The following is a 16,142-nucleotide window of genomic DNA, read 5'->3' as shown; positions in this document are numbered from 1 at the left end:
AGATCCTTGAATCAACCAGTCATGTTCATCACTGTCCCTTCGATACGTGCAGGCTTGTTATAGTCGCAGCCTATAAAGGAAGAGAAAAAAACAAAAACTTCAACCATAAGACTCAATGCATTTGTGTATAGACATAAAGACAACTATGATCACAAATATGGTGATTTTTTTTTTCTTGTGGCCTTCCTTGAAAGAAAAAAAAAACAAAAACAAACAAACAGCAGAAAGAAATGTTTCATTGACATCAAGGTTGAAATGGAGAGGTGAAAGAGAGCATATGGTGCATGGTGTGAAGATAATTAGCTGACATTTTGGGAAGCTGTGTGAGAATGTCAAATGTCACAGCGACAGCGTGACTAAGACATATGAGCCAATAAGCAAGCTAGCAACACCAGTTTGTGTGTGTGTGTGTGTGTGTGTGTGTGCGTGCACTTTGTGACAGCAAAGTGGAGGGGGCAAAGACATAGTGGCCTCAGAGGGGGGCTGATAGAAAGATGTTGCAAAATGGGAACACAGTTGTGAGGGGAAAGGTGCAGAAACTGAGGGATAAAAGAAGACAACTGAATAAATAGGTACGGTAGCTTGTATATTTGCTGCCCCGTTGTGTGCCCTGTGTGTCTTTCATACTTCTAGAAGGTCCATTTAAGACTTCTTCTGTTTCTGCGGCATCTGAGGAGCCAAAGAAACACCAAGATTTACCCGATGCATTCACAAAAACATATCCTATTTAAAATTTTGATAACTTGTTTTCACAAAAAGGTTTCTATCCTAAAACAAGAATAAAGGATTTAAAAAAAAATAATCCAATATTAAAATTTAAGTGTACAAAAAAAATTACTACAAGATGACTCCATTGCAGTATATTACCTCTTTTCAGTCTCCTCCTCGCAAGCTTGATCTGATCTTGAAGGATCTGCACCCAATCTCGTGGCCCAGGCAATTTCTCTATTCTGTGTTCAGTGCAGTATTTTTCTGTGAAGACTGGATGCAATTCACGCAACTATGTTAATGTTCTTAGGTCATGATTGTTTTGCTAGTGCAGGTAAGACACTGATAAAATTTCAAGTATCTTTCTCTTACCTACCTTTAATGGCACCCACAATATTCTGGTCCAAGCCCTTACGATTATCATTGAGACCTCTCTTTCTTTTACCATTTGGTAAAGAGTTGGCCAGGGTAGCATCATCAAAGAAGGCACACACCTAAACATAGAGCAGTTCCATAGTACAGCATTTTGCAGCCTTATTATTAAAGTCATTTGATAGAAATGATTGCTGAGAACAAATTACAAGCATCCAGTAATGTAACATAATTGTTTTAATGGGCCAAATAATATGTTATTAAAAAAACTGAAGGTGCTGACCAGTTTCCGAAACAGCAGGCTCCCAGAGCGTGTATAGTTGACAAGAATGGAGTCCAATTGAGCCTTTGAAATAAACACATCATAATCCTCTGCAAGACGCACCTCAGACTGAAAAGGATTCAAATAACGAACTGTTAATATGGGACATATGGGAAAATTATAAATCAACAAATAACAAGATTAATTCTGTTTTTAGAAGGAACACAAACTTATAGGTGGAAATGAGTAACGCTGCTGTTTCTGTTCCAATATTACGATTTAGTGAGCTAGTCCAAGAGATCAGTGAACACACATTCTGAAGAGAGAAGGTTTTTTCATATTGAATAACTATTTTGCTATTTCTGTTTCCTAATACAATTTTGGAGGAAGATTAATGGCATATCTATGATTTTGAATATGTATTATTTGAAATATGAAAAATTATCAGATTTCTTCCTAATGTAAATATAATAAATATGTAATTTTTAAATCATTTTATGTATTAGGTGATAAGTTCAAATTGTAAATGTTGTTTATGAGGGAGAAAGTGATATCCACTGTAAACATAAATCAGAGCTACAAATTAAGAAAACACACGACCACATATACATTTGTGTACACTAACATGCAGATTACCTCCAGTGACTGTGGTTCCCTTAACTGGGTCAAGAGAGGGCTGTGTGTGTTGTTAATGGTTACTGGATTGTTCTGAGGTGGCAGCATAGTAATCTCCGAGGAGTTGGGGTGAGTGCTGGCTGTGGATGAATGTTGCTCTTTCTCAGATTCCTCTGTCTCTTCAGATTCAGCAGGTGCAACTATAAGTGGTGATGCCTCCGGAGGAGTAAGAGCAGCTCTTCTAGCACTAGACACAGTCAGTGGTGCCACTTTATAAATTGGCCTCCTCTTACGTGGCCTGCGGCGAGGAGCAGGTCCTGGACTGAGACGAGGTTGGCATGGTGAAACTGTTTGCTCCTGCCTCTCCAAGGATGCTGCAAAAAGACAGTAACACATTATAGCATCACTCCTATGCTCATTCTAACAGGGTGTGAGCGTGAAAGTTTGTCCTCTGACCTTTTTGAGTCTGCATTATTCTTCTCATGGCACGTAGTTCCTGCAAAATAGCCTGCAAGGTGCCCTTACAGTTACACATACAGCAGGGGGCTTCTGGCATAGCAGAAGGCACAACATCTGCTGAAAAGTCAGTGGTACATTGGTTAGTGATGGTTCTCTTAAACGTGTATAAGGGCACAGTGTGTTTTCATAAAACATCACTTAAGCTAAGGGTGCACTGTAGGTGTTGAACTGTCCTGTATGTAGAAATTTGCAGAGAAAACCTTCAACAACAAAACAGTCTGTTGCTGTTTGATGTCTGACACTACACATGACCAGCTTTTTATTTTTTCATGTCCTCTTCACGCACGCTCAGCCACTTACCGTTAGGTTCATTCACTTTGATTAAATGTTTTGTATTGTTGAGGATCCTTAAAGCTTTTGAGCGTGTGCTGTACTGGCCACAGCGTGGACCGTTGGGAATAGGGGTGGATATGGATGAAGGGGAAGGCCCTGGGTCTCCTGTAGAATTCCAGTTGTTGCTCTGGTGGTCTTCTGATACAAGAGACAAAGGTACAGGCTGATGCACCCACGCCAGGCGCCTATCCTGGGGCTCCTTTGTTAAGCTTTCCTGCTCGGTTGCCACACGCTGATATACCCTGCTGCTCTTATCACTCAGAAGCCTCATCATTCCTGTGATTTGTCTCTTGATCTCCATTCCTTCATCCCCCAGCCACACTACTTTGAGAGAGAAGTGTTAGTGGAAGTCGTGAGCTCTGCTATCTATAATATGAAAATTTGATCCTTACAGTGGCACATACCGTCAGGCACAGCAGCATCCTTAGGCTGTCTGTTGGCATCTTTACAGCTGGAATTCACCATGTATGACGGGTCATGATCTGCATGTAGAAATCAGCATTGGTTTGTCACAGCAACAGCCTATGACAATTATCAAGTTACAGCTTTTGTGTTTTGGCCTTTTGAATTTTTAAGATGCAGCTTGCTCCATCTAATGGGGACTGTGATGTCAACCGAGCCAGAAGCACCCCCAGCCCTCCTCCCCTCCCATCCCATGCACAAACCACCACCTGTAGGTGGTATGAAGTAGTGTAGTGAAGAGAGGCAAAGTGGACAATGTTGCATGTTCACAATGTGCAACGCATTTTCCGATTTTGAACTGTTTACTGACTTGAGCAATATTTTAAAATCTAAACACTCTCATCTACGTGGAGAAAAACGTCTGAAGAGGATTTTTTTTTTCACCGTCCAAGTCTTGAATCGTTAGAGTTAGCTGCGCGTTCAGACAGAGACACTGAACACGGGCATTGTCGTGGCCATCGCTTTTGTTTACAGAGTCGATCTGCTGGCACACAGCGCCAGACAAACACCCAGACACGGACGCGCGTCTTACAAGGTCCTTGCATTCATCCAGGAGCCTACCTTCATCCGTGACCAGTTTAAAGCTCTGTGACTTCCTTCTCCTCTTCCTTTCCCCAAACTCCATCTTCAGGGGGGATTATTCAGTCAGCCGTATTGGTCGCAGATCGCTCTTCAGAGAGACGAAATCAGTGACAAGGATACAATCAGTGTCCGTCTGCCTTATTAATCAGTTCAATTTCTCCCCCGGCTCAGCTACAGATCCTGTCAGCGGCAGATTTCCGCCGCTTTATGGGTAAATTGTCCTGATAAAGGCTGTTGTATCATCTGTTCTCGTCCCCCAACATGATGCTGGTTCTTCCCTTGCGCCATGTAAATAAATTAATGACTTTAATATTAAAAAATCGTCACATATCCCTTTGCGCCACCTGATGGTAACGTGCTCATCTAAAAGGTCGAGTCAGACATTTACCACTATAGTGTCCTTATAATGAACCAGCATCTGAACAAAAGCACAATTCACACCAGACTACAAATATAAACTTCTTTTATGGGTTCTCAGATTATTATCATACTGCTTTGTTTCTATTTTTGTAGAAGCGATTTATTTTGGACGACATATTTAAATTATAGTATTTCAGTGACCTCACGTTTACACAATCGGCTGAAGGGAGAGCCAGATGAATGATTGTTCAGTCCAGGTGGTAAATTCATTGAAACCAAACACCGTCTCTCATACAGATGGAATAATTCATAATTTCTCAAGCTTTTAGTATGCATTCAGATGTTGTCTAGTTAAGTTTATCTCACTTTTTCCAGCCTCGTTATCAAAGTTCTCATTAACCCCCCTCTTGTATCGTGATAATCACTTAAACCATGTGATGCAGGTGGGTGAGTGATTTAGAGAGAGGGGAAGCTGCTCGGTGTATTGTTGTGGTAAGACTACATTACACAGGCACAAAGGAAAACAGGACAAATCTGTTTTTTTAAATAATACGAAAAGAAACTGAATATTGGAACTGATGCATTCAATGATATTCCATCAGGACAACATTGCATGTTAAATTATGGAGGGTGCATCCCTATTAAACATCCCCATTATGTGACCTTCTAAATAACAGTTTTAATCAGTTGCTCATTAATGTTTTGTGCATTGCAGTATCTACCTATCTACAGCACAATGTCCAAAGGAAAACACTAACAGAGGCTTCTTCTGTTGGTCCTTCAGCCGCAGAGAAGAGCGGCTTGAAGTAATATGAAACAAATCACATATATTTTGATGTTTATATCTATGTGACATCTCGAAAACAAACGTTTAAGATCAACAAGTTACATTTAATTTTTACGTTTTACATTATTTTGAAAGACAAGATAGTGCCACTCAGGACTCTTATTCTGGAGTCTAGCCACTACTACCTTCCGGTTAAAGCATATAGCAGTTAGCGTCGTAACTTCCGGCTGCTGTTGGTGATTAGTTGTTCAAATAAACAACTAACGAGGAATACTGAGGTTTTAAAATGGACATACTTAAAGAGGAAATCGCCAGAAAGAGGAAACTCGTCACGGGCAAACAGCTTGTCGGCGTGAGTTGTCGAATAAGTTAATTGTTATTGTTCGCTCGTTAGCCAAATTGCTAATGTTAGCGCTATTTTAGGCAGCTCTGCTACCAAAACACGTTTAATCAACATGTTTCTCCTGATATGTTGTCGTAGCGCAGATCATCGCTTTTTATTTATTACATTACACGCATGTTAAAGACGAACATGTGGCCAACGTATCGTTTTCCAAGCTAAAAGTTAACAAGTAGAGATCTAGACTAATTAAAAAAAGAGTTTGGTCTGCTCAATGCTTAAAGTGCCTTTCTTATGATTGGTTCTATACAAATACATTTTATTTATTTATTTACTTATTCAGTACGTAACTGTAACGTTATCAGACTATCACCATGTAACCTGATGGACATTAATAACCTACCTGTGTCATTACTGGGATTAAATCCGACAAAATATATATATATATATATATTCATTTAGGAAACTAAAGTCACTGAAATGATTAATAATGGCCCTAGTGTCTTCTTCAGTGTTGATGCAATGCCTTGTGGAAAATGCATGTAATTCAAGCAACCTTTCTCTTCGCAGGAGTCAAAAAAATTCTTCAAAAGGTCTGAACTTGCACGAGTAGAACAAGAAGACTACTTCAGAAGATGTGGCTATAAGGTAGATACTATCAGGTCACTGTCTCTTGGAATCTCACTGACACACATCTAAACCACTTCACTGTTTTTCTCCAGTTCAGTTTAATTTCATATTTTGATTGGCTGTTTGAAACTGTGGATAACCTTTTTTGAAAGGAAATAAAATAAGGCCAGGAATTGATGCTCAGATGTGCATTAGTGTATATATCTGTGTTTACTGTGCTGTTTTTCCCCAACCTGCCTCTGCTGCCTGCATCTGTAGGTTCAGAGCGAGTCTCCTGAGAGCCAGGTATGGGATTGCAGCATTAAATTAGCTGACAGGATGCATGATAAAAGGATAAAACAAAAATATGTCTCAAAAGCTTCCACTTCCTTGGCATCCTTTTTCAAACTTCACTCACCAAATGCAGTGTGGATAAAAGCAGAAATAACACGGTGGAGACAGCTTTTATTTGTGACTGCAGATTTTTAAACTTAACCCAATAAGAGCTGGATGTTTTGGTGCAAGATGCACAAGTTAATGTCATCTGAGACAAGTTTTATCAGTCTGTGAACATACTTATTTTAGACAATACTAATTTGCTTACTATGCCTGAAAAATCAGGTTTACTCCAGGATAATTTTCAAAATGATTTTTCCATCATTCAAATTATAGTTGTCGGACACGTAAAAGCTTTCAAATTTGTGACTTAATTCAAACTGACTTGCATCATATGAATTTTCTGAATCACCTCATGCATTCAATACTCCACCATTGTTGATGTTTTTACTGCTTTGTTATATGCTACATCCACTGTGATCTGTAGTCTACCTACTGGAATGGTTATTTTCTTAAAAAATATTTTTCTCAGAAAGCAAGGAAACAAGGAAAGGAAGCCACAAAGACAGAATGGGATACAGAATTTCAGCATGAGATACTGAACTGAAATGAAAAAAAAAATCTGTGGTCAAATTGCACCTTTTATTTTGCACATAATCTGTTACAGCAGCTTTAATATTTTTGATCAACTGAGTTTTCCCTGTTTTTTGCATTGCCTTGTAATCAAAACGTTCTCTGGAAAACTGCATTTGCCTTTGACTTAAAATGTCGCACTTAATCAGCCCTGCTCTTTGCACACATGCAGTATACATGTCTATTTGAGCCAAGTCCAGTATTTGGAAGGTTTGTTGTGCTCAGTGTCTGTTTCACTTGTTTTTTTTTTTTTTTTAGATTGTGGGGATTAAACTACAATCTAAGAGGGCCAGGATGCATGTGCCTATGAAAGCATGATGCAGTTGCATACTTTGATTTATTTATTTATTTAGTCGTCGTTGTTGCAAAAAAGACTATGGACATGTTTTGGCTGTGTTAAGGCCAGCACTAACTGAAAGATTGAGATTATTAATCAGTATGCTTGCTTCTACCCCTGAGTTATTCAGTGACCTCTGCTACAAATGACTGAATAACTACAGGTAAGATAGGGATGTAGATCTGTTTACAATTTAATCATTGTCTACTTCAATGTGGAGGAGTCATTTTTTTAAGACAATTCAGATGCATTTCACACATATCCCGGGTCTATAAGTTTCATTGAAATTTACCAAATACCCCTGATCCTTTGATATGATATGAATTTCTAAACCCACACATCCTTGAACATCTGAAAAATGCTATGTATGTTGCTTTCTTTCTTATTACCCTGAAGATTGATAACAATGAGGAAGATGAACCATCCACTTCAGCAAATCCAGTGTTAGAACTGGAACTAACAGAAGAGAAACTGCCAATGACACTTTCCCGACAGGAGGTGAGCCAATATGTACTAATTCCACTAGCCTCTGAGCCTTTTTATTATTTTCCATGTAAAATGTGTCTTGCTGTGTTTATGTAGGTAATCCGACGGCTTAGAGAAAGAGGGGAACCAATCAGATTGTTTGGAGAGTCAGACTATGATGCCTTCCAGAGACTCAGGAAGATTGAGATTCTGACCCCAGAAGTAAACAAGGTAGGACTAAGACCATCTGTGAGCAGAACCCAGTGTCCAGATCCAGACAGAAATTCACACTTCAGTCTTTGGAAAACTGCATTTCACTACCACCAACACCTTTTGAGTGATCAAAAGTTGTGTTGCTTTTGTTTGGCTCAAGCTAAGCTATTGTCAAGCTCTTTCAATTGTTATTTTTATTCATGTAAACTGCTATTCTGTGATAACATTTTTAAAAATTGTATTATATTGTTTTAGGATGCTAATTAATTTGGAGTCCTTGGACTTTCTGATGCCTTTATGTGTGTAGGGCTTGAGGAATGACCTGAAAGCAGCAATGGACAAAATTGACCAGCAGTACCTGAATGAAATTGTTGGAGCAACAGAGCAAGGAGAAGTGGATAAACAACATGACCTGAAAGTACATGAAGAAAACACCACTATAGAAGAACTGGAGGTATATTTTCCATTGTACTGTGCACAACTGGTGTGATGAATACTTTTGTCCTCCTAAGATATATGATATGTAGGAACAATATATGTGGAAATTATATTTTAATCAGATCGTCATGTTAATTATTCATTTAAATGATTTGTCAGCCAAGGCTATGGCTAATTTTTGTCTCTAATATGGAAACACCCACAGGCGCTTGGTAAAACTCTGGGCACAGGTGATGATGATGGAGACCAGGACGTCATATACAAGTTTTTGAGCGTAAGGGAAGAGATTCATGCTTGACCTTCAGTCTAGAGGGAGCTGTTGGACAAAAAATGTTTACATCACTGCCATGGCTGCTAGTCATGTTGTTTTTAAGTATTTTTATTGGAACAGTTGGCATTCTTGTAACTAAGTCACAGATTCTAATAGATTAAGAAATAATGAATTTTGAAGCTATTTTGATGGTGATTTCTTTTTTTTTATTTTAATTATACTAACAAGGAACAAATAATCAAAACCTGTCTAGTGTAATTCACTGTTTACATGCTCAATAACATTTTCTTAATAGCCCCGTATTCTGTTGTGTTCTAGTTTCTTCTTGGTGTTTGGGCCAAGGATCTGAACAGCCGCGAAGACCATGTGAAGCGCAGTGTTCAGGGCAAGCTGGCCAGTGCAACCCACTCACAGACTGAGTCTTACCTCAAACCCCTCTTCAGGAAGCTTAGGAAGAAGGTGATTTTTGCAGAGAGCAAAACAAACTATATATATATATTATTATTATTATTATTATTATTATTATTATTATTATTATTTTTTTTATTTTTTTTTATTGTGAATGTTTAATTTAGCATAGTTGAATTTCTTTACCTTTTCCAGAGCTTACCAGCTGACATCAAAGAATCAATTACAGACATCATTAAATTCATGTTGGAGAGAGAGTATGTCAAGGTTCGTCAAGATTTTAACTGCTTTATTATTAGAACTCTAATGCAACATACTTACACAAATTTTAATCTCTCTTAGGCAAATGATGCTTACCTGCAGATGGCCATTGGGAATGCTCCCTGGCCCATTGGTGTGACTATGGTGGGTATCCATGCCCGTACTGGGCGAGAAAAGATTTTCTCCAAACACGTGGCACATGTTCTCAACGATGAAACACAAAGAAAATACATTCAGGTGAGAAACTCAAATAATTCACAACATGTAGCACCTAAACCTTTGTAGGATATGATAGATGTGGACTGCACATTGTCCAGATAGCAAGGGCATAAAACTGTGAGGAATGAATTGTAGTTTTCTCTGAAGTTTATGAAATGCCATATTCAGGTTAATGTGACTATTGCACTGCAGATAAGTAAATGTATAAAGTGCACTATTTTCACAATCCCTTGCCTTTAATGGGAGTGCTCTCTTATTAAAGTCAAGAGTTATTTGCTCTTTATAAAGGTACATATTGTCACATTACTGTATGACTTGGATTGATGAAGGACAATTTCTATGGTAAACCCAGGTCACAAAAGATTTTGCATGTTGGTGACGCAAATTTTGCTGCATTATTTTGATGGTGTAGTGGTGACTATATCAGTACATCCTAAGAATTATGTTAACAAGGGCTTTATACAAATTCGTCAGGTTTATGGATGCGGTCAGTGCTTAATAAAAGTCAGCTGATTTGGCTATATATAATTTTGCTCATTGGTCTATATCTTGAAACACAGATGGAGCAGATTTTAATATGTCTAAAATGGAACTAGATTTATATGTTGCTAAGAAGTTTAGGAAATGAAATTATTATGCCACCAATATTGTAGCAAAATTGATGAATTAAATAATTGCATAATTTTTGCTGGGTTAAAATTAGAAATAAATTTGGCATATAGTACTGGGTGGAGTAAAATTGTGATAATGATAGTTTACATTTCATATATGAATACAGTTTTTGAATGACAGCTGAATTTCTTTGCCTTTTTTTTTATTTTTTTTATCTTGCTACAGGGATTGAAAAGATTAATGACGATCTGCCAGAAACACTTCACAACAGATCCATCCAAGTGTGTGGAGTACAACGCTCTTTAACTTATTATTTTACTGTCGTCTTTGTCAAGGCTCTCAAATCTGTTGTATGTAACTGTCCAAAATGGGAATTTTTCCCAACAGTTGAGTCACAGGCTCTGACCTGACTGTGTGGTTATGCCAGAAAATCTTGCATACTAGAGGCCTTTAAATAGTCATTTCACAGGAAAATGTGTCATTTAAACAGAATCGGGATCAGACCAGTCGTATACAGTCAGAATTAAAATAACTTGCAAATATAGTGAAAAGCTGTTGCTGGAAGAACCTTGACATTCCCTGAGTCTTATTAGGCTTATCTTTTGCAGACTTTTGGGACAGCTGATGCATTTGTTGGTCCATTAATAGTCACCACTCTTCAACCTTTCTGAGAACATTTATGTTAAAAGCTACTCTGAGGAGACAATTCTACTGCTTGTGCAATACAGTAAAAGTCATATTTTTAGAATTGGCCTTTTTCTAAGATTTATTTTCACAATGTGACATGCTAACTGTCATTTGCCAAGAAAAATCCAGTATTGTAAAATCAGAGCAGAGTCAGTTTTATACGTATATTTGAGTTGTTTTCAGCAGATAATGAAACCAGTCAATGTATCGCCGCACAAGTGACAAAATAAAGAATTGTTTTATAATACTAGTACTAATCCTAATGAATGTTAATTCTTATCTTACGTAAATCTCTTCTTAAGATAATGCTATAATGATCGAAAGTTGCTCTCTTGGCAGTTGGACCGCTGAATCAGTCTTTTTTTTTTTTTTTTCCCCCCTTCACTCTCTTGCTCTACTTCTTTTTAGAAACAGTTTATTTAAAGGACTTTCCTTGGCAAATGTTTAATGACATGCTTCAGGAAATGTTTGGTAGCCCACAGTGTAGCTTTAGAATTCATTAACAATATACTAGTGAGATGAAAATAGCCAATTAAGGAGTCATTGTTTCATTGTGTGCTCAGCAGAATGGCAATTCAGATGAAAAGACTATTCGTCTGATTCGTGATGGAAACCTTCCAGTTGTTTGGTAAGATGGTAACATCCAGCATCACACGTTGACCTTACTATGCTGAGTAAACATGGTGATTTGATCTGTTCCTTGTGGTCATAGTGTGTTCTTGGCTGCCTGAACCTACGTCACTGCAGTTTCACTCCTCCAGCTCTGATCACGTCACTGCTTGAAACTCAGCTGGACAGGTTGACAGCTGGCAGTCCAAATACTGTGAATTAGTACTGGATTTTCCCCTGGCAAATTTTCTCTGGAATTTATTCCTTTCATAACCTCAATCTCTTAGTAAAGAGGATAGTTTTTTTTTTTTTTAATTGGGCAAAAAAAAAAGATTTGATCTAAAGGACTAGTTGGACAAACAGTCAGGACATGGAAGCACTTCTCTGTCCTTCAGATGAAGTGAGTGGAATATTTTGGCCTTTGTCCAGGGTAATCTGTTGTGTCACTGTCGGTTGTGTAGTTTGCTTAGCCAAGGCCTTGAAATAGTCCAAAATATTTGCACTTCAGCCTACATTAACAGGAGACTTCCTTGTGTGTTATTATGTCACAGGGTCTGTGTTGTTTCTGTTATCTTCCAGACCAATAGACAGGAGACAATTTATTTTAGGTGGACATCCCAAAGATTACAAAAGGAAGTAAAAAGATTCCCTTTCACACAACTGCCCATGGCAGTCTGGAGGAGGAATTGTGCGTGAATGAATGAACCTTCAGCTCAACAGCTTTTGATGAAATAGCGTATGCCAAACCCATAACAGTACTGTAGTGGGCATCTGTCAGACTGATCAGATGAAGACAGTGGGCAGCAAGGATAACATCTCTGGCTTAGAACAGGGGTGGGGAGCATGTACAGGACTAAGATGGAGAAATGACTTGCTGAGAAGAAAATGGGACAATAGAGTGTTATTACATTGCATGCCAATATTTGTGGGTGTATAGCACAAGTGCGTGTCTCCAAATTTCAGAATGTACTGTCCGGTCAGCCTGGCTGCTACAAATTTGGCTTTTTGCCCCTCACATTGATATCTTTTCTGTCAGAGTGCGTCTGTGACACCTCCCTCTGTGGGATTCTCTTAGTATTTCTATTTGTTAATATTTCATTGCTGTATCTATTAAGTGATCTCATCATTTTTACTTCAGTTTGTTCCATTCAAATAGTGCAAATACATCTGTGGCTCCATCCCACTCTCTTAGTGTTGACCCTGTATGTGGATATACTGGTTCATTACCACATGAACTCCCTGGCAACAATGAGGGTTTGTCTTCATTATGTAAGTCCCTAACTTTTTTCCCTCGCTCCTCTCTCTAATGGTCTCAGATCTATGCACAGCCCCATTACTGACTGTAAGATGTGAGCAAGTGGATAAAAGGGAGAGAGAGAGAGAGAAAAACCCTGCTCTCTATTTTCCTTGTGTTCATGCGTAGGATGGTGTCAGAGATCCACTAAGTGTCATTAACACATTCAAATCCGAAGCTTCGTGTCAGGATTATCTCTGTAGCACCTGTGTAACTGCATATATTAGCACGCTAATGTGAAAATCAAAGCGAAAATGTTGCTTAGATGCCTAGTTGTTTTATAGTGAAATATCTCACGGTCACGAAGTACTTAAATGGATAAATTACTTTTGGAAATATCTCATAGGAAGAAAAATCTGCCCAAAAATATCAACATATTATTGAAGCAGGTCCTAGATGCCTTTTGCATGCAAAATAGGTGGAGGCGGACCATATCTTCACCAAACTGCACTTTAAACTCATTCTGGATTAAGATAAACAGCTTAGTTCCATAAACTGGTCATTAGAGCTGCGTTATGGAATATTTCAGCTCATCATTTTCTTTCCAGGCGGCTACTCTCTGTTAATTTCCCTGAAAATGCCTTGTCGGTGGATGCTCGCCAGCTTGTAGGCCTTCGACTGTGATTAGAGCTTAATTTCTCTTTTTCACCTGGACTGGCTAGATGGTATGATGGTTGCCAGGCACCTGAGCAGGGGTGGAAACCAATTACCGGTGGAGGTATCACACCAGTATGTCTTTCTTTTCATATTTGATCCCTTTAATTAGATTTATGGATTTGGGTGCTTTTCTTCCATGCTCGCAGACACAGAGGGACACCCTCCATACAAACCTCCCAGCCAGTCTGCTCTGAAGGCTTTGGCATATATCAGCAGAATCACTTAGGTAAATTGATGTCATCACCACCGTCAAAGTTCTCATTTTATTAGCAGGGCTCAAATGGGGCTTAAAGGTCAGAGCACTAGTTAAAATGTGAAAAGGCATAATGAATGTGCATTGGGATCGTTTGGCGGTGGCAGGAGAGTGGAGAAAAATTATGGGGAATATTTGGATGGGTGAATGTCACACTGAATGCTCTTCGTCGAAAGTCATTTATTCAGCTCCTTTATTCGTTATTTCTTCCAGAGGTTTAGGTATGAGGAGCCCTTACCACCCCAGCAGGAGGAAGTCTGACCAACACAGTGACACAAAAAGTTGAAAGGATGTATATCTTAAAAAAATTTGATATGTAAAATCTAACAATTGTACTTCATCATCATCGTCACTCATGCTTTCTGTGGTCCATTTATGAGCCGACTACAGCAGCATTACTGCAGAAGTACATGTTTTCATTTAAATTGTTTCCTCTTTTTCACAGAGGAGGTGAGTGAGAAGGAAAAAAGAAAGGGAAGCTCTCCTATAATAGATACACTCAATCGAAACTGTCATGCAAAGGGCAGAGGGAGAAAGGGGAGATTAAAGAGAGACTTTCTACAAGCTGATTCACCAGCATCCTCTGTCATTTAGCTTTCCCCTTAATCCTTCAGCCAGCAGGAGGGACCCTCCTTCCTCTTGTCACCGCATCAGATTTGTCAGGATCTACTTTTCACTTTTTCACTGCAGTTGTACTTCCTATCCAAAATGAATGATTGTTTAGGAGAATAGCAGTATTTTTCCTTCACGCAGTGAATACAGTATTGCTGTGTTTGAGGGAGACAGAGATGAAGGGGTGGGGGGGGGGGGGGGTAAAGCTCGTTTTAGCAACAGTAAATCAATAGTTAGTCACGGTTAAACCACAGCATTGTCCGCCCCCTGCAGTTTGCTGCGGAGCACTTACCAAAGGGAACCACTCATGCCTATGCCCAGCTCTGGCTCTCTGGAGTCCCGGCGCTTCTAGAAACGGGACTGATCTGAACCTTCATGCTCAAACTGCTGGTAGATACGTGTCACATCGTTATAGGCCCTCTGAGAGTGTCAGGGTGCACACCTTACTCCAGAGGAGGGAGGGGGGGCAGATCAGACATGTGGCTGGTCGGTGCTGGGATGTAAATCCTGCTGCTCTTTATCTGGAAGCGCACCGACCGGCCGATCGTCAGGACAGAAGACGGGCTCAGTAAACGGTATGGACGGGCTGCAGGAGGACGCCGCCGGAGTTGGCGGCACCGGGGAGGATGCAGAGGAGAAGTACCGAGCTCTGGTGTGTGACACTGCCCTGAGCACGCTGGTGGCGGTGGCCGTGTACGTGCTGGTGAAGGTGAGCCTGGACGGGATCCGGCAGTGGCGGGCCCGGATCTCGGTGCTGGTGGTGGGGTCGGGTCCGGTGGGGCTGACCGCCGCGCTGGTCGCTGTCCGCTCGGGGAAGGTCCTGAAGCTGACCGTGCTGGACGAGCGCTACCGGAGCGCCCTGCTCTGCCGGCCGCAGCAGATCGCCCTGGATCCGCGCAGCGTGAAGTTTCTGCTGGGACTCGGGGTGGACTTTGACAACATGGAGGGCTGCTGGCACAACGAGCATTTCTTCACCAGGATAGGCGTGTTTCAGGAGTACCTGCTGAGCATCCTGGAGCAGAAGAAGCAGAAGGTGGACGTCAAGGTGCAGCTGGGGACCAAGGTATAGCATCTGCACCACATCTGCTCACCATTCAGCAAAATTCATCCACCGGCACCTCAGTGTTTAAGAGTCTGCAGAAATGGATAGACAGGGCTCACGATAGTCCTCATTTTCCACACGTCATCTTATACAACTTATTTCTCTTATGCAAAGGTATCTATAACACACAGAAATGGTGGAGAAAGGAGAGACACTCACTATCTTATCTGTGTTGAGGCTGTCTTCATAATCGGCTCATATGCATTCTATGCTGCTTTCCGTCCTGAGCTCCAGCCATCACATACACAGGAGGCCGATAGCTGATGGGGACACAGATGTCTGACCAGGGGTCTGAGACTGCTCAGGCTCTGAAGTGAACATAAACAATGTTGCTGCCAGCAGCTCAGTCTTTTTCTGAGGTTTAAAGAATGCGTGCTGCAGTCAAGATGAGCCAGATTGTATAAAAATGTGTTCTTTCTTCTTTCGAATACCTTTCTGTGTGCAACAGGCACACTGTAGACATAACCTATCCACCCATTGTCCCTAAACTTCTCCTCAGCCGACACGGTATACTGTCAGATTGGAAGCAGGCTCATCTGTTGAAATAACCCGTTGTGTAAGATGACCTCAAACTTACAGTTTTTAGGCCAGTGGGAAGTGGAAGACAGAGTCATGGTATAGAAATTCCAATCCAAGTGTATCATCACAACACATGAGAGGGATTATAAAATCTCATTTTATGACTTTCAGCAAGGCATTTTTAAGATGTTCACCAGCCAAATTGATATTAAATGAATCATTTGAGTTGAGGTGCCTGATCTGAGAACACAACACCAGATTTAGAAC

General features: G+C 40.1%; 2 protein-coding genes across 3 annotated transcripts; one reads left to right on the top strand and one right to left on the bottom strand.

Annotated features, from left to right (window-relative positions):
* Positions 1-11: 11 nt before the first annotated feature.
* bend7 (BEN domain containing 7) lies at positions 12-3,896 on the bottom strand. Its single transcript, XM_029522426.1, has 9 exons — positions 3,833-3,896; positions 3,214-3,291; positions 2,777-3,130; positions 2,414-2,533; positions 2,042-2,331; positions 1,364-1,471; positions 1,085-1,202; positions 868-981; positions 12-70 (listed from the first exon to the last, which is right to left on the bottom strand). The coding sequence occupies exons 1-9, from the start codon at positions 3,894-3,896 to the stop codon at positions 12-14; spliced, it is 1,305 nt and encodes a 434-aa protein (XP_029378286.1).
* A 1,300-nt stretch (positions 3,897-5,196) lies between these two features.
* On the top strand, positions 5,197-11,527 carry prpf18 (PRP18 pre-mRNA processing factor 18 homolog (yeast)). Of its 2 annotated transcripts, XM_029522823.1 has the most exons (11): positions 5,197-5,352; positions 5,911-5,988; positions 6,229-6,255; positions 7,652-7,753; positions 7,838-7,951; positions 8,241-8,387; positions 8,577-8,645; positions 8,961-9,101; positions 9,246-9,317; positions 9,393-9,548; positions 10,368-11,527. In XM_029522823.1, the coding sequence occupies exons 1-11, from the start codon at positions 5,287-5,289 to the stop codon at positions 10,446-10,448; spliced, it is 1,053 nt and encodes a 350-aa protein (XP_029378683.1). In that variant the 5' UTR covers positions 5,197-5,286; the 3' UTR covers positions 10,449-11,527. The 2 variants fall into 2 exon arrangements, with proteins under 2 accessions (XP_029378683.1, XP_029378684.1); XM_029522824.1 differs by lacking the exon at positions 6,229-6,255.
* Positions 11,528-16,142: the final 4,615 nt, after the last annotated feature.

This window comes from Echeneis naucrates, chromosome 16, assembly GCF_900963305.1.
Source record: "Echeneis naucrates chromosome 16, fEcheNa1.1, whole genome shotgun sequence".
Lineage (NCBI taxonomy): Eukaryota > Metazoa > Chordata > Actinopteri > Carangiformes > Echeneidae > Echeneis > Echeneis naucrates.
The sequence above is the reverse complement of the archived record's forward strand: the minus strand, read 5'-3'. Positions and strand labels throughout refer to the sequence as shown.